Source organism: Lepus europaeus, chromosome 3 (assembly GCF_033115175.1).
Source record: "Lepus europaeus isolate LE1 chromosome 3, mLepTim1.pri, whole genome shotgun sequence".
Classification (NCBI taxonomy): Eukaryota; Metazoa; Chordata; class Mammalia; order Lagomorpha; family Leporidae; genus Lepus; species Lepus europaeus.
The window spans coordinates 25,609,030-25,635,975 of NC_084829.1; the positions used below are offsets into that span (position 1 = coordinate 25,609,030).

The window sequence follows — 26,946 nt, forward strand, 5'->3', positions numbered from 1 at the left end:
GCCTTATTCTATTCTACAAACAATTATACCCTAGAGTACTTCAAGATATTTGTGGAAAATGGAATTGAAAGATGTTTCTTTTTGGCACACGAAAATGAAACACATGCATTTTTCCATATTATGCATTTTCCATGAACTTTTTGAAGACTCCAACATGCATGGCTTTCAAAAATTTTTTGCACCAAAAGAAACTTATCTTTTATTTCCATCTTCCATGAAGTTTTTGAAATATCTTCAAACATGAAAAGACACAAATATGTGGACAAGTTGAACATCACAAAGTTAATACAATAATCATATTTATGTTATTCATGGAATTGTTTTCCTGGCCTGATCCACACAGAACAGAATAACAGTTTGAATGTTGATCTGTACAATTCACAGAAAAAAATCAATTCTTTGATAACTGGGAGTGTAAACACTAGGCCTTTCTTCCAGCTTATCTGATCTGAAAGAACTGCCAACAAATATTACAAATCTGACCACCTACAGAGGATAAATAAGAGTCTATTGGGCTTGGGCCAAAAGATGAGTTATCCAACAAAGCGCATCTGAAACTTAGCGCCAAGGCAAGGATGTTAACTAACACAGATCTGAGTTCTGGAGAATGAAACTAACTGCAAACTGCAAAAAGCTGCTGGTGCAGGGCCCTCCTAGGCACAGTCGCCTTCACCTGGAAGGGAAGCTCAGGAAAATGATCAGGTCCCACGGACCACAGCACACGGCACGAGAAGTTCCGGAGAGATTACCCCACAGCTGCTTCCCCCGGGCCAGGACGCTCTGACGCCAGCCCACTGTGCACGCGTACACACACACACACACATGCACATTCACACGTGGGTGCTGTCCGGAACAATCCCTGGCCTCAAAGGTTCACATTCCGCAGTGACAACTGGACGGAGCAGCAGTTCACTGCACAGCTGCAGGCCCAAGGCCCAGCACAGGCTGGGAGGCGGTGCTGCCAAGCTGGGTACCACCTGCTGGCTCAGGGGGCGGTGACTCCTTAGTGAGTCCTCGGAAACTCAGAGCCCTGACGCTAACAACCCCACAGGGCAAATCTCAAAGCCCAATTTGAAAATGGAGGAAGAAACAAATTCTCAAAGCACCTGTGCTAAGCTTTCCATGTAGGAGTACTGTTCTGCACAAAGTCCACTCAGATGGGGCGGGTTTTTCCAACCTGAGTCCTGTGGTATCCACGGATGCTACCTTATCTTTCTACATTCCTTCCCAATCCTTTACAAATTCGTATTTTTACATAGTTGTGATCAGTGGGCAAACAAATGAAACAGTCATGTTCATTTCTTCTTCCCACAGGCTACTGGATCAGATAATTTTTTTTAAAAGATTATTTATTTATTTGAGAGGTAGAGTTACAGACAGTGAGAGGGAGAGACAGAGAGAAAGGTCTTCCTTCTGTTGGTCCACTCCCCAAATGGCCGCAATGGTTGGAGCTGTGCAGACCTGAAGCCAGGAGACAGTTGACTCTTCCTGGTCTCCTATGCTGGTGTAGGAGCCCAAGGACTTGGGCCTCTACTGCTTTCCCAGGCCACAGCAGAGAGCTGGATCAGAAGCGGAGCAGCCAGGACTAGAACCGGTACCCATATGGGATGCCGACACCACAGGCGGAGGATTAACCTTCTGTGCCATGGCACCGGCCCCTGGATCAGATAATTCTAAGAGCTCCTTGCCTCTTCCTTGCAAGAATGCTGGCATTCTGCCTTTAATTACTGATCAATCTTTTTGCTGATGTGTTGACAGATCTTGCAAGTTAGGAGACATTGGTTGGATTTATGCTAGCCTGAGTTATGCTTTGGAATCTTTAAATAGTTTTAGTAATTTAAAATATAAATTTAATTTTAAAATTTGAAAGTATAATTTTTATAATATAATTTTAAGTAGCTTTTCTTCCCAAATCTTAGAAAAAGACCAAAAATAATCAGAGGTGTTTCTATACACATGTCTGAAAGCTTGTCCAAAGATTTTATATATACGATAATCTTTCTGAACCAATATTTCCCTATCAAAATTATTTATCACTTTTAACTCTTTTTTTAAAAAAATTCTTACAGATTTGAGAGGCAGAGGGAGCATTCCCAAACTCTGGTACATCTCCCCAATGCCCACAGCGGTTGCTGGGAGTCAGAACCAGGAGCTGGGACCACAATCCAGGTTTCCCACGTGGATGGCAGGTACCCAATTACTTGAGCCATCACCACTATCTCCCAGGTCTGCATTGGCAGGAGACTGGAGTCAGGAGCCAGAGCCAGAAATTGAGCCCTTGCATTCCAAAGTGGAATGCCAGCATCTTAACTATGAGGCTAAAAGCTCACTTCCTTCACTTTTATATCAACTTTAACATTATACGCTTCCCTCAAAAGCAGTGAAGTAGACTATCTGCTTTAACCACTGTGAACAGAATTTTCGCAGGGCACATTATGTGCTCAATAAACAATAGCTATTACTACTATGGCAACCTACGATGCCCATGTGTGCTCTATGGACCATTTACAGTTTGTGTAAATAGAATATTTATATACTATAACATGTCTGCCACTACTTGGGATGTGACCCATGAGTGGGTCACAAAATCAAGTTAGTGAGTCTCTGTCAGAATTCTATAAAAAATGACATCAGTTAACAAAGAAAGCAACTGAGTGCAAGTACATGGTAAAGACAGCACTGTTGTGAAGCTTGCTTTAGTGTTGAGTGTGGTTTTGTGTAAATGGATTTCCCTCCATGAGTTGTCTTAAAAAGTTTGAAAGTCACTGTTTTTACAAAGCCTGCATTTCTGGTGAACATAATGGAATAAACATTCACTCTAATAAAGGCAAACTACATTTATTTTTCTGCAATTAATAATCAATTCTTCTCTTTTATATTCAGAAACAAAATTATTCAGCTTTTATATTGCATTAAAGGTATTCCAACAATTTCAAACTAATTTGCTATTCATTTTCCATGGGAACCATTAGAGAATTAATAGGCTAGCATTTGCTGACATTATTTTCCACAAATGGGCTCTCATTGTTTTAAGCATTTATCTACCATGAAATAATAATAGGCCCAAGGACTCCTGATTCTAAGTTTACGATTCTCCAAAGATGACCTATCTCCAAGGCAAAGATGTGACAATTCCCCTTCATGACACAGTGATCTAGAACAAACCAGTATCTCTTTAGAAATGGCTGAAAAATAATCCCAATTAGTCTCCATAAACACCCTCCATATTCACACACCCTTGCTTATTAAAACCCCTCAAATGTCTGCGAACCCCTTTCTCAAAAATTACAATGTTGTGGGCAGAGGAAAAACAATTAATCCACTTAATTGTGTCCTGCACCGTGCATTTCAGTGCCATGGAGAAAAGAAGCAAAGAAGACAGCAAACAGAAAGCTCAGTCTTGAAGAGTCAATGTCAACACTGGCACAAGTGTCGGGGAACAGATGGAGAAGTCCCAGAGTCCCTTGGAAAATCAGACTCTGCCTCAGCCTTAAGCAACATTCAGAATAGCTATAGACCATCAATTATGCAAAGGTAATGAAAGGGAGTTTCCATGGGAAGCAAGCACAGAGGCCCAAAACGGCAAGGAAGATTCCAAGAGCCCCTCATTCACCATTTAGCCATTCACTGCACACCTACTCGGGCTCAGACACTACACTAAGGGCTGGAGACAGAGACTGAGTTTGCAATCAGCGGGAGAGTCCAAAAAAGCACACCGAAAATTACAACTCCACACGCTAGAGGCTGCGACTGAGGAAGAGTCAAGAAGCAAAGGAGGCACTGAGGACAGTCACAGGAGCCAGGTGAGGAGCTGACGGGAAAGCAGTGGAACTTTCTTAGAGGGGATTTTGGGGGTCGGCACCGTGGTGTAGTGGGTAAAGCCATCTACTGCTTCCCATATGGTCAGCGGTTCAAGTCCCGGCTGTTCCACTTTTGATCCAGCTCCCTGCGATTGGCCTGGGAAAGTAGTGGAAGATGGCCCAAGTCCTTGGGTCCCTGCACCCATGTGGGAGACCCGGAGGAAGCTCTCAGCTTCTGGCTTCAGCCTGGCCCAGCCTCAGCCATTGCACCCATTTAAGGAGTGTACCAGCAGATGGAATCTCTCTCTCTCTCTCTCTCTCCTCTCTCTCTCTCTCTTTCTCTGTAACTCTTTCAAACAAATAAGTAAAACTTTTTTTTTTTTTCCCCAGAGAGGTGATGTTTGGGCTGAGACATGGAGAAGGGCTGGGGTTGCTTGCTGGGGGAACCAAGTTATTCTGGGTGGTACACAAGTATGTCCAGGACTTCGCGACAGAGGCTAAAAACTACGAGTTTGGCAAATTTTCAGACAACAACAATTTCATTTGTTCTGACTTAAGCATGGCACATGTTCTGGGTGCTACAGCAGTTAGGGATGGCTGGGATGCATGTGAGACGTGGGATGACACGAGAGACAGGCTGGAGAAGAGGCAAAGGCCAGACCAGCCTCCAGGGGGACTGAAGGGGGTGCAGAAAGAGGCTGTGATTTTACTCTTTGGCTCAGATGTCATTCATAGTACTAAACTGCCCAGGTATTCCAAAATATTGTGCTAAAAATTTTCACACACCAAAAGAGGAATTAAGAATATTTTAAATTAAAAATGATTTCACACATTGAAAAGCTAGGTGAGATTTAAAAAGTGTTTTCCCCTGTGTCCTTATTTAAAAAGGGTGTACTGAAAATGTATAGTATCTCATGAATAAAAGGAATAATTTATCCCACTTTCAGATAAAAAAAAAGAATATTTTAAATAGGCATTTTATTTGTAATTCCACCTCCTTAAAAAATTACACCCTTTTCCAAGCTCTCCTATTGTCTTCAATTCTTATTTATTTATTTATTTATTTTTATTTTTATTTTTTGACAGGCAGAGTGGACAGTGAGAGAGAGACAGACAGACAGAAAGGTCTTCCTTTTCCGTTGGTTCACCCCCCAGTGGCTGCTGCGGCTGGCGTGCTGCGGCCGGTGCACCGTGCTGATCTGAAACTAGGAGCCAGGTGCTTCTCCTGGTCTCCCATGTGGGTGCAGGGCCCAAGGACTTGGGCCATCCTCCACTGCACTCCCGGGCCACAGCAGAGAGATGGACTGGAAGAGGAGCAACCAGGACAGAAATCGGCGCCTCGACCGGGACTAGAACCCGGTGTGTTGGCGCTGCAAGGCAGAGGATTAGCCTATTGAGCCGTGGTGCTGGCCCATCTTCAATTCTTATCACACAGTCTCCTTTTTATATTTTTGTTAAAAAAATTCTTTAATTTCATTTTATTTGAAAGGCAGAGACTGAGAGAGAGAGAAAGAGAGAAGGGGAGGGAGAGGACTTCCACTTGCTGCTTCACTTCCCAAATGCCCACAACAGCTGGGGTTGGGCCAGGCTCAAACTAGGAGCCCAAAACTCCATCTGGGTCTTCATGTGGATGGCAAGGACCAAGAACTTGAACCATCATCACCTGCTGTCTCCCAGAATGCGCATCAGCAGGAAGCTGGATGGGAAGAGAAGTAGCTGGGACTCAGAACCAGCCACTTCAATAGGAGATGCTGGCGCCCCAGGTGGCAACTTAACCTCTGTGTCACATGCCAGCCCCTCCCAGGTCCTTCACACACACACCACGCTAGTATTTGTGCACTTGGCCATCAGTTATTAACCAGCAAATCATTTTCCATGGACTCATCATGTATGTTATTCTTAAACACTATGGGGTGTTCCATACACAACTTAAGCAGTTTTTCTTTACATCACATAGATGGTTCCCAGATTGTCCTATGACAAATGACATTTCCATAAGCAGTTTCTACATGTACATTCTACCTTCTCATTTCCTTGAAGTCAATTCTAAGGTGTGAGATTAGCAGGTCACATGGTATGCAGATTGCTATACATATTTTTGTGGTCTTGGTTAACAGGTAGAGGAGGGCCTGGTACTTACTGTTTTGCTCCAGGTGAGGCCTGTGGTATGGTGTTCCTTGATGTATGCCTGAAGCTCACTCCAAATGTTGAGATACGACTTCACCCAATCCACATGGCGCAAATCACTTCGTTATGAAAGATAGTGGGAGAGAGGGGAGTTAGGATCTACAACAAAATTTTTAAAAAGATTGGGGGAGGTGGACAGGGTTATCAATAACCAGTGCTCCAAACGGCCCTGAAGCAATTGGCTTTCTGTCCGAGGAGACCCCGGATGGGAAAATGGCCCAGTCCCCTCAGGAGGGGAGGCCATGTGTGACTCGGAGCTGGGGATCTGCCGGCTCCTCGGGACGTGCGTCTTGGTGCCATTCCTGCCATCACCTCTGTGAGGTGAACGTGGACAGGAGGCCACTTCTCTCTTACGATTTCTGATGCAGAATGGAAAAGCATATGCTCTTGGGAATGAGAATGATACTGTAATTGTAATGATTCGGTTGAATTATTTAGTTAATAGTATAACTGAATTGGAGAATTCTATTCATTATGACTGTTGAAGGGGCTGCAATTGTAAGGAACATGATTTTTTACAAATGAGTAACACATACTTCTAAAGGAACACTCAACACATCGTAATTTCACAATGCAAACATGGCTGGCAGGACAAGTATTTTTGTCTTTATTTTATTGAGTCAAGAGCTAGTGAAATGCTTACCTTTTATAACTGGATTCACATATAGGATTGAGGGAAATGTTAAACTTACAGACAGGTGAACATAGTTGCATTTCTTTTTGTTATTTTTCACCCATAATATGTATTTTTCCCATTTAGGAAGAAGTGGTGGTAAATATGAAAATGATGACGTTTGAGTTAACAACAATTAAATTAGGTCCCTAAGACATTAATCTGAAGATAAGCACTGGAGGAAATCTGTCTTACTCAAGCTCATGTCAGTAATGACTGTCCCTGGACATATTTTGTTTTGCTTTCTTGGAAATGCGTGTTTCTTTCCACTGCATTAAGTACCAGCGTGTTTAGATCCCACTGCATCAAGGCACATCGTTTAGGAAAACTGAGTGGAGAACTGGGGTCACAGGTCCTCCACTCTTCAAAGAGGAAAAACGTGAGTGTGGTTTCAGTCTACACTTTTTGGATTTACTGATTATATTCATCAAATCTATAAACAATCTGTCACTTAGTTTTACCCGAAGGCCTGAGTATAGCTTCATAAGTTTCCTTACCCTACAGGATTTTGTGAGGGTCTTGCCCCTAGGAAGCAGTATAGAATACGTTACAACTGTTAGAGCATTAAAATTACCTCAATATACATGCACACATATATTTATTCATATGGACATTTAATAGACACACATGTATATTCCTATGTGTGCATACCACACATACACATCTGCAGACATTATAAAAACTGTATGTTGCCCACGTAATCTACTCTCTGTTAAATATTTAACAACTGATGAAGTCCTAATCTACATATGTAAATTAATTTTCTCTTAATCATGGCAGCATTGTTTTGACTTAAATCCTAGCAAAACTTGTAGTAAGGAATAACAGTATGGCACCTCTCACCTGAAGTCAGTCTCTAAGAGATCGCAATCGAGCAGGACCTAAGCAAACACCAGAGGCTGCAAACCTTCCCTGGTTTTCATTACCCTGGTCTAAGCTGTGGCAAGGAGATGAGGATTTTAAGGATCAGAACTCAGAGAAAGAAGCCATGACTTGATAAGGCCCAGGTAACTGGCTTGCTCTGCTCACTTACTGAAAAAGCAAAAGCAACCAGTCGACCCAGGGCCGAGGGAGCTCAGAGCTCACCTTGTGTTTAAACCACAAGGAGTCTGCCTTTCAACTTCTCCACCGACGGGCCAGTCCAGTGGGTGGGCAGCCACGAGCTGTAAATGACCACAGTGCACAGAAGGTGCTGTGGCCCTCAGTGCACCCACAGGGGGTGGTCAGGGTGCAGAGTGCTTGTGCTTTCATCTCGTCACCACCCCCAGAAGCTCAAGGGTGACTTGGGCTGGTGTGACTGCTTCTGGATGTGACATGATCTGCACCTCTGGCTGCACTGGCCTGCCTTACTGTAGGGTCTCTGGGGGAGGGAGGGTCCCCTGAGCTTCACTGATTTTACCCTTGGTGCTCTCAGAGCACATGTTCTACTTAACAGCTGACATCAAAGGAGAAAGACTGACTCTCTGTGCACAAGAACACAGAAGATCCCAACCCTCTCGGCTGTGGGGAGGATCACTCACACCCGTGGCCCAGCGTACACTCAGCTGGGACTGAACTGAGGCACAGATTAAATTCTGCGACCACATACGGTTGGGCATTACAGGAATACGCTTGTAGTGACATGCACTCAAGTGGGAGGGGCTACTCATTACAAGAGAACTGGGCAGGGCAGGCTTTCTAAAATGCAGATTATTACCTGGATGTCTGATGCTACTTTCAGCTGCCTTTCCCTGCCAAGATGGGATATTTTTCTCAAGTTTATAGCACACTACATAGAACCCTGGAAAGGGATTAGCAATGAACTATATGAGAATACTTTGGAAAGCTTGTGGAGAAAGATATACATTTATTTTGGTGCAAAAAAGAACCTTGAAATCTCTGCAGAGTTTGTTCATAATATATATGTTCCATGAATTTGTCGAAGACCCCCTCGTATGCATGAATTTCCAAATTTTTTAGCACCAAAATAAGTTTGTCATTAAATTTTATTTTTTTCCCACCAACTTTGTGAAGTACCCCGTTTTAGGGACAAATGTCTAACCAGTGACCAACTGAACATGTGAGTAGGCAAAGGCGGTACGTACCTGTGTTTGTAGTCCTTTAAAACCCTGTTAGTGTAAAAGGTGGCGGCGTCATTCATCTCCTTGACATAAGGACCAGGTTTGGGGGACTGAGAAAACAGGACCATCACCCAAGCATAGAAGGGGGAAAAAAAAACAGGATAAGAAAGAAAAAGTCTTAAAGAAGAAAAGCAAGGGAGACATGGACTTGAAAGATGGAAGCAAATTCCGCTCTGGGAGGGCGACTGAAACACTTGGCACACAGAACAGAAAGCACTGAACTTCAAAGAGAAAAGGCGGATGCCCTTGGCCTTCACAGGCCTCTTCCGTCAGTGCATGAGACTGTGGACATTGTGGAGAGGGAACGTGGAGGCGGCCGTGAGTGCTCCCAAACACTCCAGCAAGGTGAGAAGGCGCAGGGCAATCTCGTGGCTGGACTCACCACGGCGATCCATCCGAGGGCGGGGATGCTTTCGCTGACGGCCGAAAGATGATTAAACATGGTACTGCCCCGGTTTCTCTCTCGGAAGGTCTGGATTTCCTGAATCTTTTCCGATATGGGTTTCAGAAGCGCGGCCACGTCATTCTGCAAGCAGTGAGACATGGAGGGCTGTGACAGCAGCATTGCCCTTCTCCACATGCCGGCCCCAGCAGTACTCAGGCCCCGGGCTCAGAGAGAAACGTGAGTATCTCTGAGAAAGGAACAGATTTGTTCTTTGCTATGATCATCCATGTGTATCCATAGAAGATCATCCAAGTATCCATAGAAGATACTTGGGAAAAATACTGCATCTGCACTGAACACGTCTAGCTTTTATTTCTTGTCATTACTCCCTAACCAATGCAGTGGAAAGATTATTTACATAGCATTCCTACTGCATTATAAGTAAGTAAGAGCTGTTTGAAAGCATACAGGGGATGGGCAAATGCTATATGCAAACACTATGTCATTTTCTGGAACAGACCTGTGCATCTGTGGATTTGGCTATATGTGGGGGTCCTGAACCCAATCCCCCATGGATACTGAGGGACAACAGTACTGTCTTCACTCTCAGATTTATGAAAATTGAATATTTTTAAAAACCAGAATTGGTGCTGTCTCTTGAGATGTGGGAAAAGCCCACCAGTCTAATACAGCTCCAATTTGGGAGACATTGCATGGAAAATGGTGACATGGAGTGCATATCAATTCTACTTTCTTTTTAAAATTTTTAAAAAATTTATTAGAGAGAGAGAGAGAGAAATAGATACATATTTTCTCCCATCTGCAGTTCAGTCCCCAATTCTTGCAATGGTCCCAGGCTGAGGGCCAAAGCCAGGAGCTGGGAACTCAGTCTGATATGTATTCAAATGGAATCCACAGATCACACACTGCAGCGACACAGAAGGAAAGGTGAGGTGAGCGAGAGGTTAGGGAAAAGGATGTCTTCCTCTTCCTGTGGGGATGCTGAGGGAGGGTGTCCTTGGCTTTGCTACAACCCATGGGAAAACATGGAAACCTTTCACTAAGGCTTTTTAAGAAAACGTGGTGCCTTACTCTATTTATAAGGACTTTGGTTTGGCTTCCTACATCATCCCCAGTCCTCTGGGCCTGTGACTACTGGTCATGTCTCTCATGATTAATGCAAGCACTGACGTCTCTAGTCATGAGGAAAGAACTTTGGAAACCCTGTGAGTTGAGTGATGAGGCTGCACAGAGCCAAGCACTTCACAGCATCACAGAACCAGGTGCTCCCTAACATCTCCCCTCTCACTCCCACCCCACCTGCTCAGCACGCTCACCTCTTTAGGTGTCAGGAGCAGATTCAAGGTTGTTTCTCGGATTTTTTGGTATGTGTGTGCTCCACAGAAAAAAAATGAAGGTCCTATATTCAGCTTCTAAAAGTAGCCGGAGAGCTTTACATTGCATTTTACTAAATCTAGTTTGCAGGAGGTAAGACGAGGAAGCTCTTTGTAGCTTTTTCATTTCTTTATCCGAGACCTCAGAGCAATCACTTCCACTCATGGCTACATCTTGGAACCACTTAGGGGTGGGGATGGGGCTTTGGACCCCAAACCTGGAGATTCAGATGCAGCCTGTCTGGCGGTGACCTGGGTGGAGGTGGGGCACTGGAAATCCCACCCTTCCCCCTGTGATTTTAATTCCTGCTACAGTGGTGGCCTCACACCACAAAGGACAGTCACTTCTGCCACGGACAACAAAACTATCAGGGAAGAAGAAGTTACATCAGTTGCAGCAGCTTCTCAACCCCTCCCCTAAAGAAAATGTTGGAGGTGAAGACTTTGCTGTCAGAACAACCTTGGTTCAAATCTCAGCTCTGCCACTTACTGCCTATGGGACCCTGAACACTTTGCTTGATTTGCTCTTTGGTTTCTTCATCCATAAATAAGAGATGATAATACTTATGATCTAGAGGCTACAAGAAATATTGAACTTTTTAAAAAACAGATTCACTTTATTTGAAAGAGTTACACACACACACACAGAGAGAGAGAGAGAGAGAGAGAGTGAGAGAGCACTTCCATCTGCGGGTTCACTCCCCAGATGGCTGCAATGGCCAGGGCTGGTCCAGGCCAAAGCTGAGAACTGGGACTTTCTTTCTTTTTTTTTTTTGACAGGCAGAGTGGACAGAGAGAGAGAGAGACAGAGAGAAAGGTCTTCCTTTATGCCATTGGTTCACCCTCCAATGGCCGCCGCGGCCAGCGCGCTGTGGCCGGCGCACCACGCTGATCCGAAGGCAGGAGCCAGGTGCTTCTCCTGGTCTCCCATGGGGTGCAGGGCCCAAGCACTTGAGCCATCCTCCACTGCACTTCCGGGCCACAGCAGAGAGCTGGCCTGGAAGAGGAACAACCGGGACAGAATCTGGTGCCCCGACCGGGACTAGAACCCGGTGTGCCGGTGCTCCTAGGCGGAGGATTAGCCTGTTGAGCTGTGGTGCCGGTCGGGGAACTGGGACTTTCACCTAGGTCTCCCATGTAGGTGCAGGGACCCAAGTACTTGGGACACTGTTTTTGCTTTTCCCAGGCCATTAGCACGGAGCTGGCTAGGAAATGGAGCAACTGGTGTTGGATGCTGGTGGTGCAGGCTGTGGCTTTACCACTATGCTACAGTGCTGGACACAGATACTAAATTTTAATTCCTTGGCGCATGGGAGGTACACAACAAGAATAAGTGTTTGTCATGGTATGGTGCACTTAGCTCATACTGGATGTAAAAAGGATGCTGTTTCCTACAATATGTAATATTCATTTGTTTCAAATATATGTGTATTTAAGATCAGAGGGGCTCCAAGAAACATCCACATAGGCTAAGAAGACTTTAGGATCACAGGAGTCTAAATCGAGTTACTTAGTTCAGCTTTCTGACAGAAGTAATTGAGCAGGTCACAATTAGCTTCCTGAAAAATAGGGTGGACAAGGTGGCACAGTGGTTAAGATTCCACTTGGGACACCTACATCCTGTACTGGAAAGCCTGGGCTTGAGTCCTGGCTCTGCTTCCAATTCCAATTTTGTGCTTATGAACACCCTGGGAGGCAGCAGGTGATGAAGGTCAAGTACTTGGGAGACCAGGATGGAGTTCCTGGTGTTGGTCTGGCCCAGGCCTGGCTGTTGTGAGTATCTGGGGAGTGAACCAGCAGATGAAAGATCTCTCTCTCTCCCCCTTTCAAATAAATAAAAATAAATTAATTTTAAAACAGCCATTAAAATAGATTATAAAATATCAGAGAGGATTCCAAGATAATGGAATAGGGAGGGAGCTTACTGCTCTAGTCTAGGGGAAGATAGTTTAAAAAAAGTGGAGAGAGCATGGTCTCAGGGAAGAGTCAGGGGAAAATTGCAGAGGAAACTCCAAGCAAATTAGAGGGACACTTTGGACCCATGCAGAGGTCATGGATGTGCACAACTTAGGACCCCAGCAGCCGAGAGCCTCAGCACTAGCTCTGAAGAGGGAGGTGAAACCAGACGTCAGCAGCCCAAACCACTGGCAATAAGGCTACAGGAAGAACCTGGTGTGAGTCTGGCTAGGAGTACTTGCCAACCTAGAGGAAAAAAAGGGCATCTCTCTCTCCCCAACCACTTGGCACCAGTGTCCTGTAATTAGCTGAGAGAGGAAGGGTGCCATTTTAGACATTCGTTAACAGCTGGGCCAACCTGTATCTGCACACCCAGTAACCAGCCAAGAAAAGATGCTTGAGTTTGTTTGGGAGAATTAACAGGGGGATGGATGCTTGTGACTGTGGGAGCCTTGTGTGCCAGCACTGTGAAAACACTGTGCCTGTGGAGGTAGGTACAAGGTGTGGCTGGGTCTTTGGGAAGTCACTGTGGGCAGCTCCACATGCTTGGGTTGCCTGATTCCCTGGTGAAGGTCATTGCTGCAGGATCCATGCTCACACTGAGGACTGCACAGATTCTTTGTGTGGTTCTTGTGGTGGTGCAGATGAATATTATACCCACTGGGACTAGTGCCCAAGCATTGGTCTCCTTGGAGGAGAGGAGCTGAGCGTGAGACTACGCCAACAGAGTTGATCAAAGCTGCCCTCTGATAAAAAAATAAGGGAGATTAAATACGCCCAACTTGGGTACCACCTTGGACATTCCCCTCACCCTGGAGCACTCAACACACCCAGCACACACCTCTGGGTATTCACTGAAAAAGCTGACACTCCACTAAGCCACAGAGGCATTGTCCAAAGATGAAATCCACCACAGGGGGGAAAAAGAATCTCCACAAATGCCTAAGAATAAATGCAGCAATTCAAGAAACAAGAATAAGGAAGACAACATGACGCCCCAAAGGAACACAATAACACTTCAATACTAGAATGTGAAGATTAAAGGATTGAAGAAATCCTGGAAATGGAATTCAAAATATTGATCATAGGATTACTTACAAGTAATCAAAAGCAAATCCACGAATTAAAGAAATCCATACATAACATGAATGAAAATTTTTCCCATGAAATTGAGATTTTTAAAAAGAAATAAAAATGAAATACTGGAAATGAAGAATTCAATAGAACAAATAAAAAATGTGGTAGAAAGCCTTAACAGAGCCAGTGAGGCAGAAGAAAGAATATCCAAATTAGAAAACAAATCTCTGGAAATTTTACAGTCAGACAAAAAAAGTTCAAAAAATAAAAAACAGTGTTGGAGATTTATGGGATATTATCAAACAACCCAACATATAGGTTTTAAGAGTTCCTGAAGGAGTAGAAAGGGAAAATAGATTGGAAGGCCTTTTTAGTGAAATGATGACTGAAGATTTCTCTAATTTGGAGAAAGAAATGGATGCCAAAGTACAGGAAGCACATAGAACTGCTAATAGACACAACAAGAAAAGATCTTCATCATGACACACTGTAGTCAAATTCTCCAGAGTAAAACATAAAGAAAATATTTTAAAATGTGTGTGAGAGAAATGCCAGATTACTTTCAGAAGAGCTCCAATTAGACTCACAGCTAGCTTCTCATCAGAAACCCTACAGGTTAGAAGAGAATGGCAAGATATAGTTCAAGTCTTAAGAGACAAAAACTGTCAACCCTGAAAAGCTTTCATTTATTAATGAAGGTGAAATAGAGACCTTTCATAATAAACAGAAACCGAATTTGTCACCACACACCCAGCCTTACAAAAGATGCAGAAACATGGTCATCACTATGAAAGAAAAGTGAAGGCAGAAAATCTCCCAGTAAAAGTATAAAGGAAATCCAAAGTAAACAATAGGAATATTAATGGAAAAAAGTCAGGGCCAAGTAATTACTTATCAATAGTCACATAGAATGTAAATGGCTCAACTCTCCAGTTAAAAGATGCAGACTGGCTGAATGGATTAAAAAACAAAATCCATCCAGTAAGTAGAAAAAAAAAAACCTCCCTTTCAGACCAAAGGGAAAGAAAGTTTTAAAGCGAGAATATAATTTTCCTCATGGGCATTGTCTACCTTAGAAAAACTACTACAGAACATGCCTGTGACTATAGACTTGTAGTTCAGGCCACCGAAGATTAGAGATCGGACTTGGGCACTCCCTTGACTTGCATCCTCTGGTCTGCTTTAACACAAACCAGGAGGAAAAGAAAGCTAGGCATCAGAAGCAATGGGTGGCAGGCCTATTCATGGCTGATCTGTACAGTGATCTGCCCTCAAGGAGACCCAACAGGCCAGTCCACTGTAGTGGCTTTCAAAGTGGTAAGCCTGGGCTTCAGCAGAAGTCAGCTTGTGAAGAGCCCTGGCAAGCTCTGCCAAGAGTTGGATCACTGGAAATGGACCTGGCCTGGAGTCGAAGGATGCCCAGGTCAGAGCCACAGATCTTATTGGCTCCAAGCTGAAAAGCCCTTCACTCAGCCCAACTTCCAAAGTGACCACTGCAGCTGAGGGTATGGTCAAGTAGGGTCAGCAACATTGCAGGCAGAACTGTAAATTTCTTGTTAGAGATGCCCCCTGCCTTTACCTGGCCAGCTCTCCTCCCAGGCCAGCGAAGTAATGAAAGTCAACAGAGTGCCTTCCCCTAGGAGGTTCACACCTCCCTTAGGATATACCCCATATGAAGAGATAGATAGGTCTGGGCCTCTTAACTTACAAGGCCTAAAGCCCACCAGATTATTATCAAGCCCCTTCTATCAGGTTCTGTTTGCCTATCAATCAGAAAACTTAATTATAGCTTAGACAGCACCTTTCTTAGCTCCTCTAATAATGACTCTGTCCTTTGTTCTAGACCCTGTCTAGTGCACTTGGGCCTCATTCCTTTGTAATCATAACCTCTACTCTACCACCAATGGCTCTACTCCCAACCTGTGTGTACTGATGGTCCTCTTCCCCACTTAATGCTGTATAATTGTTCAGACCTTGTTAAGGCCACTCTTAGGATCATTGGTTACTATCCTCACCCTGTCTTTTATGACCTTGTCTAAATATGAGCAGAGTCGGCAAACTTGGAAGGCTTCCATAGCCTTGGCAACTCATGACGACAGCCTAGGGTGGTTACTGGTGCCATAAACTAGAGTGTCAATTTGTTGGGTCAACAACAGGAGCCACTGTGCGCTTGCTCCTGATGTGGGATTTCTGTCCTTAATATACTGTACATTTTGATTTAATGCTATAACTAGTACTCAAACAGTATGTTTCACTTTGTGTTTCTATGTGGGTGCAAACTGTTGAAATCTTTATACTAAATTGATCTTCTGTATATAAAGAGAATTGAAAATGAATCTTAATGTGAATTGAAGGGGAGAGGGAGCGGGAGAGGGGAGGGTTGCAGGTGGGAGGGAAATTATGGGAAGGGGAAGCCATTGTAATCCATAAGCTGTATACTGGAAATTTATATTCATTAAATAAAAGTTAAAAAAAAAGCAACAAAACAACAAAATCCATCTATTTGCTGCCTACAAGAAACACATCTCACCAACAAAGATACATGCAGCCTGAAAGTAAAAGGATGGAAAAAGATATTGCATGCCAACAGAAACCAAAAAAGAATTGGTGTAGCCATCCTAACATGAGACAAAATAGACTTTAACACAAAAACTGTTGAAAGAGACAAAGAAGGGCACTAGGTAATGATTAAGGGATCAACTCAATAAGAAGATGTAACTATTATAAACGTATATGCACCTAATTACAGGGCACCTGGCTATTTAAAAGAAATGTTTACAGATCTATAGGGAGACACAGACTCCAATACAATAGTAATAGGGAACTTCAATACCCTGCTTTCATCAGTGGACAGATCAACCAGACAGAAAATCAGCAAGGACACTACAGAGTTAATCTACATTATATACCTAATGGACCTAACAGATATCTACAGAACTTTTCATACTACTGTTGCAGAATATATATTCTTGTTACCAGTGCAGGGAACTTTCTCTAGGATAGAACACATAATAGGCCATAAAGAAAGTCTCAGCAAATTAAAAAAAAAACTAAAATCTCACCATGCATCTTCTCAGACCACAGTGGAATGAAGCTAGAAATTAACAACTCAAGAATCTCCAGGACATATGGAAATTCATGGGGATTGAACAATATGCTCCTAAATGAACAGTGGGTCATTGAAGAAATCAAAAGAGAAATAAAAAATTTCTGGAAATGAATGAAGACAATACAACTTATCAAAACTTATAAGATACAGCAAATGCAATGATACGAGGAAAGTTTATAGCAATTGGTACCTACAAGAAGAAACTGCAAAGGCACCAAATAAATGAGCTGTCAGTGCATCTCAAGAATTTATAAAAACTTCAAACCAAACCCAAAACTAGTAGGAGGAAAGAAATAATTAAAATTAGAGAAGAATCAACAAAATTTAAACAAAAAAGTACAAAAGATCAGTGAAATGAAGAGCTGTGTTTTTAAAAAAATAAATAAAATGGATATACCACTGTGCCAACTAACCAAAAAAAAAAAAAAAAAAAAAAAAAGAGAGAGAGAGAGAGAGAGAACTAACTCCAATTCTTCTCAAGTTATTTGAAACAACTGAAGGGGAGGGAATCTTCCCAAACTCCTTCTACAAAGCCAGCATCACCTTGATTCCTAAACCTGAAAATGATACAACAGAGAAAGACAACTACACACCAAGTTCCCTGATGAACATAGATGCAAAAATCCTCAACAAAATACTAGCCAATCAAATCCAACAACACATCAGAAAGATCATTCACTCAGACCAAGTGGGATTTATCTCTGGTATGCAGGGATGGTTTAACATTTGCAAATCAATGTGATACAACATGTTAACAAATTGAAGAAAAAACCTCATATGATTATTTGAATAGATGCAGAGAAAACTTTGATAAAATGTTTTCACGATAAAAACTTTAAGCAAATTGGGTATAGAAGGAACATTCCTCAACACATTCAAGGCAATTTATGACAAACCTTCAGCCAGTGTCCTATTGAGTGGGGAAAAGTTGGAGGCATTCCAATGAAATTCAGAACAAGGATGCCCACTCTCACCACTGGTCTTCAATATAGTCCTGGAAGTTTTAACCAGAGCCATCAGGCAAGAAAAAGAAATCAAAGGAATACAAATTGGGAAGGAGTGGGGCTGGCTCTGTGGCACAGTAGGCTGATCCTCCTCCTGTGGCACTAGCATTTCATATGGGCACTAGTTCTAGTCCTGGCTGCTCTCTTATTATCCATCTCTCTGCTATGGCTTGGGAAAGCAGTAAAAGATGGTCCAAATACTTGGGCCTCTGAATCTTCATGGGAAACCTGGAGGAAGCTCCTGGCTCCTGGCTTCGGATCAGCCCAGCTCCAATCGTCATGGCCATTTGGGGAGTTTGGGGAGTGAACCAGTGGATGGAAGACCTTTCTCTCTGTCTCTCCCTCTGTCTGTAACTATACCTCTCAAATAAATAAATAAAATATTAAAAATAAACAAATTGGGAAGGAGGAAGTCAAACTATCCCTATTTGCAGATGATATGATTCTATGTATATACGAGATCCAATAGACTCCACTGAGAGACTAATGCAACTCTTAAGTGTAAGGTGGCAGAATATAAAGTCAATACACGAAAATCAATAGCCTTTGCATGCACAATGCCATGGCTGAGAAAGAACTTTTAAGATCAATCACATTCACAATAGCTAAAATAAAAGTCAAATACTTTGGAATAAATTTAACCAAGGACATCTAAGATCTCTATGATAAGAATTACAAAACATTAGAGAAAGAAATAGAAGAAGACACAAAAAATGGAAAAAATCTTCCATGTTCAAGGATTGGAAGAATTAATATCATCAAAATGTCCATAGTGCCAGAAGCAACTTACAAATTCAATGCGATACCAATCAAAATATCAAAGACATTCTTCTCAGATATAGAAAAAATGATGCTGAAATTAATATGGAAACACAGGAGATCCTGAATAGCCAAAGCAATCTTATGCAACAAAAACAAAGCTGGAGGACCACAATACCAGATTTCAAGACATACTACAAGGCAGTTTTAGTAAAACCAGCCTGGTACTTGTACAAAAAGAGATGGATAGACTAATGGAGCAGATTAGAAATGCCAGAAATCAATCCATGCATCTACAACCAACTTATCTTTGACAAGGAGCTAAAATCAATCCCTTGAGCAGGGACATTCTCTTCATCAAATGGTGCTGGAGAAACTGGATATCTACATGCAGAAGTATTAAGCAGGACCCTTATCTTACACCTTACACAAAAACCCACTCAAAATGGATCGAAGATCTAAGTTTACAACCTGATACCATCAAATTGTTACACAACATTGGGGAAACCCTGCAAGACATTGTTATAAGTAAAGAGTTTTTGGAAAAGACCCTAGAGGCACAGGCAATCAAATCCAAAAGTGATGAATGGGATTATATTAAATTGAGAAGCTTCCGTACTGCAAAAGAAACACTCAACAAAGTGAAACAGCAACTGACAGAATGGGAGAAATTATTTGCAAACTATGCAACTGATAAAGGATTCATAACCAGAATATACAATGAGATCAAGAAACTTAACAACATCAAAACAAACAACCCAGTTAAGAAATGGACAAAGGACTTAAACAGGCATTTTTCTAGAGAGGAAGTCCAAATGGCCAACAGATGCAGGAAAAAATGCTCAGGATCACTAGCCATCAGGGAAATGAAAATCAAAACTACAATGAGGTTTCACCTCACTCCTGTTAGAATGGCTCTCATACAGAAATCAACAAATAACAAATGCTGGTGAGGATGTGGGGATATAAGAACCCTAGTCCATTGTTGGTGGGAATGTAAAGGGATACAGCCACTGTGGAAGACAGTATGGATATACCTCATAAATCAGAATATAGACCTACCATATGACCTAGCCATCTCACTTCTGGAAATTTACCCAAGGGAAATGAAATCAGCATAGGAAAGAATTATCTGTACACCATGTTTATTACGGCTCAATTCACAATGGCTAAGATGTGGAATCAAACCAAATTTCAATCAGTTGAAGACTTGATAACACAACTATGGGATATGTATACCATGGAATACTACACAGTGGTAAAAAAATAAAAGAAATCCTGTTGTTTTCAACAAAATGGATGAAAATGGAAAGCATCATATTTAGTGAAATAAGCTAGTCCCAAAAGGACAAATACCATATATTCTCCCTGATCTGTGATAACTAATAGAGCACTTCAAAGGAAATCTATAGAAGTGAAATTGACACACTGAGATGCGATGACTTTGAACAGACCTTGACTCGACTGTTAAGGAAAAGAATTTTTTTCCATAGTATTTGTTGAACTCTTTACTTACTACAGAGTTAATCTTTTATGTATAAAATTAACTGATAATAGGTCTTAGTAAAAAATAATAAGAATAGGAGAGGGAGGAGGAAGAAGGGTGAGAGGGTGGGTACAGTGATCAGTGTTCCTAACGTTGTATTTATGAAATGCATGAAGTTTGTATACCTTAAATTAAAGTTTTCTGGCAAAGAAAGAAAATATCAGAGGACATTCACATATAATAAGGATGAGCATCTCAGGAAGCACTTGTTCCAGTTATGCAGTGTATGTGTGTGTAGTGGGCTGCAAAAAAATTGTTTCTTTTTGTGACTTTCAGTCCACATGTTTGAGAACCATGGAAATAATCCAATTCTCTCACTTTACATACAGGGATATAAGCTCCAGAAAATAATTTGCTCAGACCAGATCAGCTTACAAGAGTTGGCAAATCTGGAGCTGGAACCTAGCTCTTCTGGGGAGCCCTGAGACAATTCTCTGTATTGAGCACTGAGAATAATGTGGTTGCCTTTGCACACACAGTTTTCTTCTCTACCAACAAGATTAGGGAAATTCATGGTGGAGACAGTAAGAGCTCAGGTTCTAGAATGAGACTGCTTGGGTTCAATCCTTTCTCCATAGTGAACTAGGCTTACACAAATCACTTGAACCAAATCACCAAAGTTGCCCAAGATTCCATGATCTAACCTGAAAAACAAGGTTCATAGGGTACTCCACAGGGATGTTATGAGGAGCAAATGAGAGGACGTGTCTGCATGTGGCAAAAGGTGCAGAACATCGTGGGCATTCAACACATGGCCAGTGAGCTGCGAGATGCTGCCACTCAAAAAGTCAGATTGGCCATTTGACTGAGCTCTCTCCTGTCACACATGTGAACACAGGGAGAGCAGTTTCCTGAGATTTGCAAATGGACAGAGGACCTGTTTTTAATTGCAGGAAACAAAAACAGATAGGGAAGGAAAGCAAAGTGTTCTCAAAGTTCTCAGTGGACTTCTAGATCCTTCCATATCGAAGGAAGGGAAACCAAAGATCTGCTGCAGAAGCTAGCTGGTTCTCGTAAAAATCCACAAATACCCCCCTGCCTTCTCTTCTTCCCTTCTGGTCATTACAAAGCAAAGGTCTTACTGATTTGGCATGAAGACCAGGAATCAGGGTTGTTATGGTCTGTGTTGTGTCCTCCCTGGTTCACACACTTAAGCCCCGGCTCCCAGGACCTCAGAATGTCGCCATATTTGGAGATTTTTTTTTTTTAAACTAATGAAGTTAAAAGGAGGTCATTATCATGGACCTTAATCCAGTGTGACTGGTGTCTTTATAAACAGAGGACATTTGGACACGGGTAACACACAGCGGGAGGATGATGTGAGGAGGCAGGCAGACGCCATCACCTAGCCAAGGAGTGAGGCCTCAGAAGACATCAGCCTTGCCGGCACCTTGATCTTACACTTCTGTGGCACTTTGTTATGGCAGCTCTAGCAAACGATTAAAGGGTCTAGCAGCATTTCAGGAAAAGCAAAACAAAAATAAAACAGAAAAAAAATTCTCCAAACTCCTCCCCCTCCCCAAACCCTCAACAATAAACCAAACAAAAAAACCCCTCTAACAACTCCCCCAAAACAACGCTATCCCATTTCTGCTCCTTAATGACTGCCAAAAGTCATTTTTAAATGCTCTCCCTAAAATTTCACTCTATAGAGAGCACACATCTCCCTCTTTTCAGTCCCAATTCAACACCTGTTTAAAGGTGTGGCATACATTTTCCCACCTAACTTTCCCCAACAATTTACTGAGCTATAATATTCTCCATGCAACGGCATAGTTGAGAAAGACCAGAATATTGAAATTGTTGGTGCCACTTGGCCAACTGCTTCGAGGGAAAAAGAAGCAGAAACTATGTATTTACAATGCTAGGGAGATTTATTAAGGCCATCTTGGTTTATCTCTAACTTCCCAAGAACAAACTCTAAAGTCTGAAGAGACAGAGTATTCTGGAAGATATTTTATATTGGTTATCTGATGAAAGCATCATAAAGATTGAGAAAGTTTCCTTTTGCCTTAGTTTGGCAATTGCATGAGAACTGTCATCATTTTAAGAAAAGAAAGCAATGCTGGGAGAACTGAGTACGACAGCTGTTTGCACAACGCCAATAAAGAACACAACTTCTATTCTGTGCTTATCTTCCCTGGTTCATCCTGAACCTTCACAGCTGGAACCCAAACTCAGAGAGGACAGCAGAGTGGATCCTGTGATATCAGCCAAGGCTCAGTGTGTGGGATGTCAAAGTGGACAAATGGGCAGGCTGAGGTACTTCTGCCTGTTTAACTATTAATCATGTATTAGGCTGAGTTGCATGGATGTCAATTAAATGTAGACAAGGATCTTCCACTGAAGGAGACCACCTTTCTCCCCCAACGGAGTGAAAACAGTGTGCTTTGGAAGGACTTTAAATTGCCCAAGTTCACATACATGTCAACAAGATCACTATTATTCTTAGTTTCACAACTCTTCCCTCAGGTTTCTTTTATTCTGAAAGACAAGAAATGTTCAAGGTTCATGCAAGGATGAGCCCCTCCCTAGGATACTGTGCCTTTTAAAGGATGCAAAAATGGCCCAAGTGGAGGTGACACATGAGCCAACTGCAAGTTCTCAGCAAATGCGTCCAAGAGCTCTGAGCTGCAGAGTGCTGTGCTTTGGAGAGTATTTTAGGACTCCATGTCTTTATGACCTTAGTTTCTGCTTTAAAGTTGAAGAATTGAGTCCCATTATCAGCTTCATCTCAGTTTCACTCCAGAAGTAACTGAATTGTTTTGCAGAAAGTAAAATGAAAGAGTTTTATCAGCAACCTTTGTAGAAACTTTACCCTAAAAGGAAAACCAAATTCCCACTCCTGCTGTTTTGTAAGAGATGGAACAAACTCTGAGAGTTTGACCTCAAAAATGTGTCATTGAGTAAAACCAAAAAAGACTGTTATTTCTGGAATCCAGAGTGCTCATGCGGTTCTCCATCAGGTGGGAATGGTCCATCATTGTTATTTCTTTTTGAATAATCTATTTTTCTTATTATAACTTTATTACACATTTTTTGGGAAGCATTGGAAAACACAGATGGGGAAACACAAGTATGGGTAGTTACTGGTGTCCATTTTTCTCTGTAGCTAATTATTATAGATATCTTAAAAATAACAATATCTTTAAATTGTGGCTTTTCAAACCATAAAGAATGATTCTAAGAGCCAAATTCAAGCAGTTCAATTAAAACAAGCAAGTGCACAAATAAAATCCCATTTGTATATTTCTGGCAAGTACTGTGAGAATTCTATCATTTTAGGAAGAAGGTTTCAAAGGCAAATTTTACACTACAAATGCATTACCATTACAATTCAAGCATGAAAGTAAAACTTGAACTTCTTAATGTTTGGATCTTCCCCACATTTAAAATTCTAAGAAAGATCATATCAAGTGATATTCTTAGAAAATCATATTACAAAATGTTTATCATTATTACCCGGTTTATGTATGCTTTTGTACAATGTTTTACCAGTTGACTTCCTTTGGATTTGCTTGTGTGTATGTGTGTGTGAGCATACAGCACAGCAAACACACAGAGAGACATGTATTAAAGAATTAATGGAGAATTTTTATTCAATGCTATTGGCTTCTTTATATATTCTAAATTCTGGCATGTACACACTTTTTCTTTGTAATCAGAGGACAAGTTTCATTTTATTTTATTTTTTAAAGATTTATTTACACAGAGAAAGAAGGAGAGGCAGGGAAGGAGGGAGAGAGAGAGAGAGAGACAGAGAGAGAGAGAGAGAGAGAGAGAGGTCTTCCATCAGCTGGTTTACTCCCTAATTGGCCGCAATGGCTGGAGCTGAGCCAATCTGAAAACAGGAGCCAGGAACCAGGAGCTTCTTCCAGGTCTTCCACATGGGTGCAGGGGCCCAAGCACTTGAGCCACCTTCCACTGCTTTCCCAGGCCATAGCAGAGCTGGATTGGAAGTGGAGCAGCTGGGACTCAAACTGGCACCCATATGGGATGCTGACATGGCAGGCAGTGGCCTTACCTGTTATGCCACAGCACCAGCCCTAGGACAAATTTCAAAACCTACTAACCACTGTGCATCTTCAAAGGCAGAAAAAAATTGGAGGCTGACGCGGCACAGAGGGTTAAGCCACTGCCTGCAAAGCCAGCATTCCACATGGTGCCAGTTCAAGCCCTGGCTGCTCCACTTCTGCTCCAGTTCCCTGTTAATGTGCCTGAGAAAGCAATAGAAGATGGCCCAAATCCCTGAACCCCTGCCCCCCGTATGGGAAACCTTGTGGCTGTTTGGGCAGTGAACCAGCAGACGGGAGGTCTTTCTCTCTCTGTGACTCTGCCTTTCAAATAAATAAAAAGAAATCTTCAAAAGTAGAAAAAAAATAATATAGGTACTATTAAATTTGCATATATCAGAAGATATTAACCTCATTCTTCCAATCAGGGAGTGACTTCAGGAAAACACATTCAAAGCTTGCCAGAATAAATTATTCAGACAAAGAAGAACCAAGTTTTCTCAGGCAAAGATCATTCAAGTCAGGAATAGCGTTTACATCTGAAACTATAACATTGGGGTGCCTTCTACTAATTGAAGCAATTGTTTTCACCATTTTTAAAGTCAGAAGCAAGCTTTTAAAACTCAGAAATGTAAAGCTGTGTTACTTTTGTTTTGGGCAATCACTGAGATTTTCCCTTTATGTTCCTCTTACGTAAAACATTTTTACTGTCCAGGAACATTTAGGAGATTTCAGAATATGCCTCATGGAAACATTTTCAAAAATGCTTGTGCATTTTAGACAACTTGAGAATTGAAAGTGCTTGCAAAACTGTCATAGAAGTCAATCTAAATAAACAAAATCCACCAAGTATCACCAATGTACATGAGACCATGATGTTGACAATGCATTGCATAATGACATATTCCTTGGAACATAATTTTTTTAAATAAACTTATCTTTTAATTCAATTTTCCCATGAGCTCTTTTTCCCTTTAGCTTTTATTTATTTGAGAGGCAGAGAGACAAACATACTCTCATCCACTGATTCAGTCTACAAATGCCCACATTGATCCTGACTGTGGCTGATGCTGGGAGGAAAAGGAACTCAGCAGAGGTCTCTCACATGGCTGGCAAGGACCAAATTACTTGAGCCAGGAAGCTGGAGTCAAGAACTAGGGCTAGGGGCTGGGGCTATGGCATAGTAGGCTAAGCTTTCGCCTGCAGCACCGGCATCCCATATGGGTGCCGGTTCATGTCTCGGCTGCTCCTCTTCAGATTCAGCTCTCTGCTTATGGCCTGGGAAAGCAGTGGAAGATGGCTTAAGTGCTTGGGCCACTGCACCTCCATGGGAGATCAGGAAGAAGCTCCTGGCTCCTGGCTTCAGATTGGCACAGCTCTGGCCATCACAGGCATTTGGGGAGTGAACCAGCGGATGGAAGACCTTTCTCTCTCTCTCTCTCTGTAACTCTACCTTTCAAATAAAAATAAACAAACAAATAAATAAACAAATAAAATAACAGAAGCAGGGCTAGATATTAAACCCAGGCACTCCCAGTATAGGATACAGGCTGTTTAACTGGTGTTTTATCTGCTAGGCCAAATATTTTTTATGTTCCCAGAAGATATTTTTATATGTTCATAAGATTTTACAGTTCACATATATGCCTCATTTTAGGGTTGCTAAGCTCTTAAAAATGCACTCAAGGATCTGAAATGCTTCTGATTATATTCCTTAAAAATCATCCATTTAGAGCAGGGGTGGGGAACCTTGTTTCTGCCAAGGGCCATTTAGATATTTATAACATCATTCGCAGGCCACACAAAATGATCAACTTAAAAATTAGCCTGTTATAGATTTATTGAATTTCAAGACCCGCCTGGGAGTGCCTTCGCAGGGCCAGACCAAATGATTCTATGGGCCTTATATGGTCTGCAGCCTGGGGGACATTCTCCACCCCAGTCTAGAGTAAAATCTGGTGACTTGGTCTTCTCAGGGAATACAGTGCTTTAGAGAGCTGCATTGTCCTGCCAGCCCAAAGAGAAGCTTTTAACATGCGTAAAATCCTACTGAAATTTTTAACTCAAATCTTTCAACAACCCATGATACTCATCAGCACATTTTTTTTTTCAGTAATAGTTTTTATTCTTAAATGATTTCAGACATACAGAAAGTATAGAGAATACAAATGGTCTCCCATGTATATGAAATAAAATTTAGTAGTGTGTGGAGGCTTAGGGTCTAAACCATGAAGCTCCTCCTCTGCCACTGGGCATGCCACGGCCTGCAGTGTGGGACATGGGATGATGCTGGTAAGACCTCAGGGTGGCACCGATGTGTGAAGTCAAATCTTTCTATTTTTCTCATAAACGTAGAGCAGTGCACTTGCTGTGGCAAACTGGAAGTTTTTAATGGAAAATCTTTTCTACAAAAGTTTGAGACTCTTTTCTGAAGCCATCGCCTTCCTCTGCAGGTAACAGTCATTAAGTTGTAAGGGTTTATGTGGGATTTTGGGGCCACTGGACCAATGAGCAACAGACATTTCTCAGTCAGTGCTTACCCGCTGTTTTTGTCTTTGCCACTGTTCACAGGTGTGCGCTCTACCTCTCATCAGTCCTAGATTTGGTAGTGTGCTCTTTGGGGAAGGGATTACTCTAAAACCAACCATTTCTTTATCCAAACAAGAACACGGTTCTGCTGACATGACATGTGGGCTACAATCTTCTCTAATCTCTTAATGCCTGACACTTTTCAGGAGGGTAGGTATGTGATATAAAAAAGTCAAGTTCAAGGGCCGGCATTGTGGCATAGCAGATAAAGCTGCTACCTGCAATGCCAGCATACCATATGGGTGCTGGTTTGAGTTCTGGCTGCTCTACTTCTTATCTGGTTCCATGCTAAAAGTCTGGAGAAAAGCATCAAAAGATGGCCCAAGTGCTTGGG

At 42.2% G+C, this 26,946-nt stretch overlaps 1 protein-coding gene across 2 annotated transcripts in view; it reads right to left on the reverse strand.

The window, feature by feature from the left end:
- CAP2 (cyclase associated actin cytoskeleton regulatory protein 2) overlaps positions 1–26,946 on the reverse strand; it is a 163,796-nt gene that overhangs the window by 37,137 nt on the left and 99,713 nt on the right. For both annotated transcript variants that reach the window (XM_062187370.1, XM_062187371.1), the window contains 3 exons: positions 9,163–9,306; positions 8,745–8,830; positions 5,941–6,046 (listed from right to left, as the gene is read on the reverse strand). In XM_062187370.1, the coding sequence (XP_062043354.1) occupies positions 5,941–6,046; positions 8,745–8,830; positions 9,163–9,306 (336 nt within the window). The remainder of the gene's footprint in view (positions 1–5,940; positions 6,047–8,744; positions 8,831–9,162; positions 9,307–26,946) is intronic.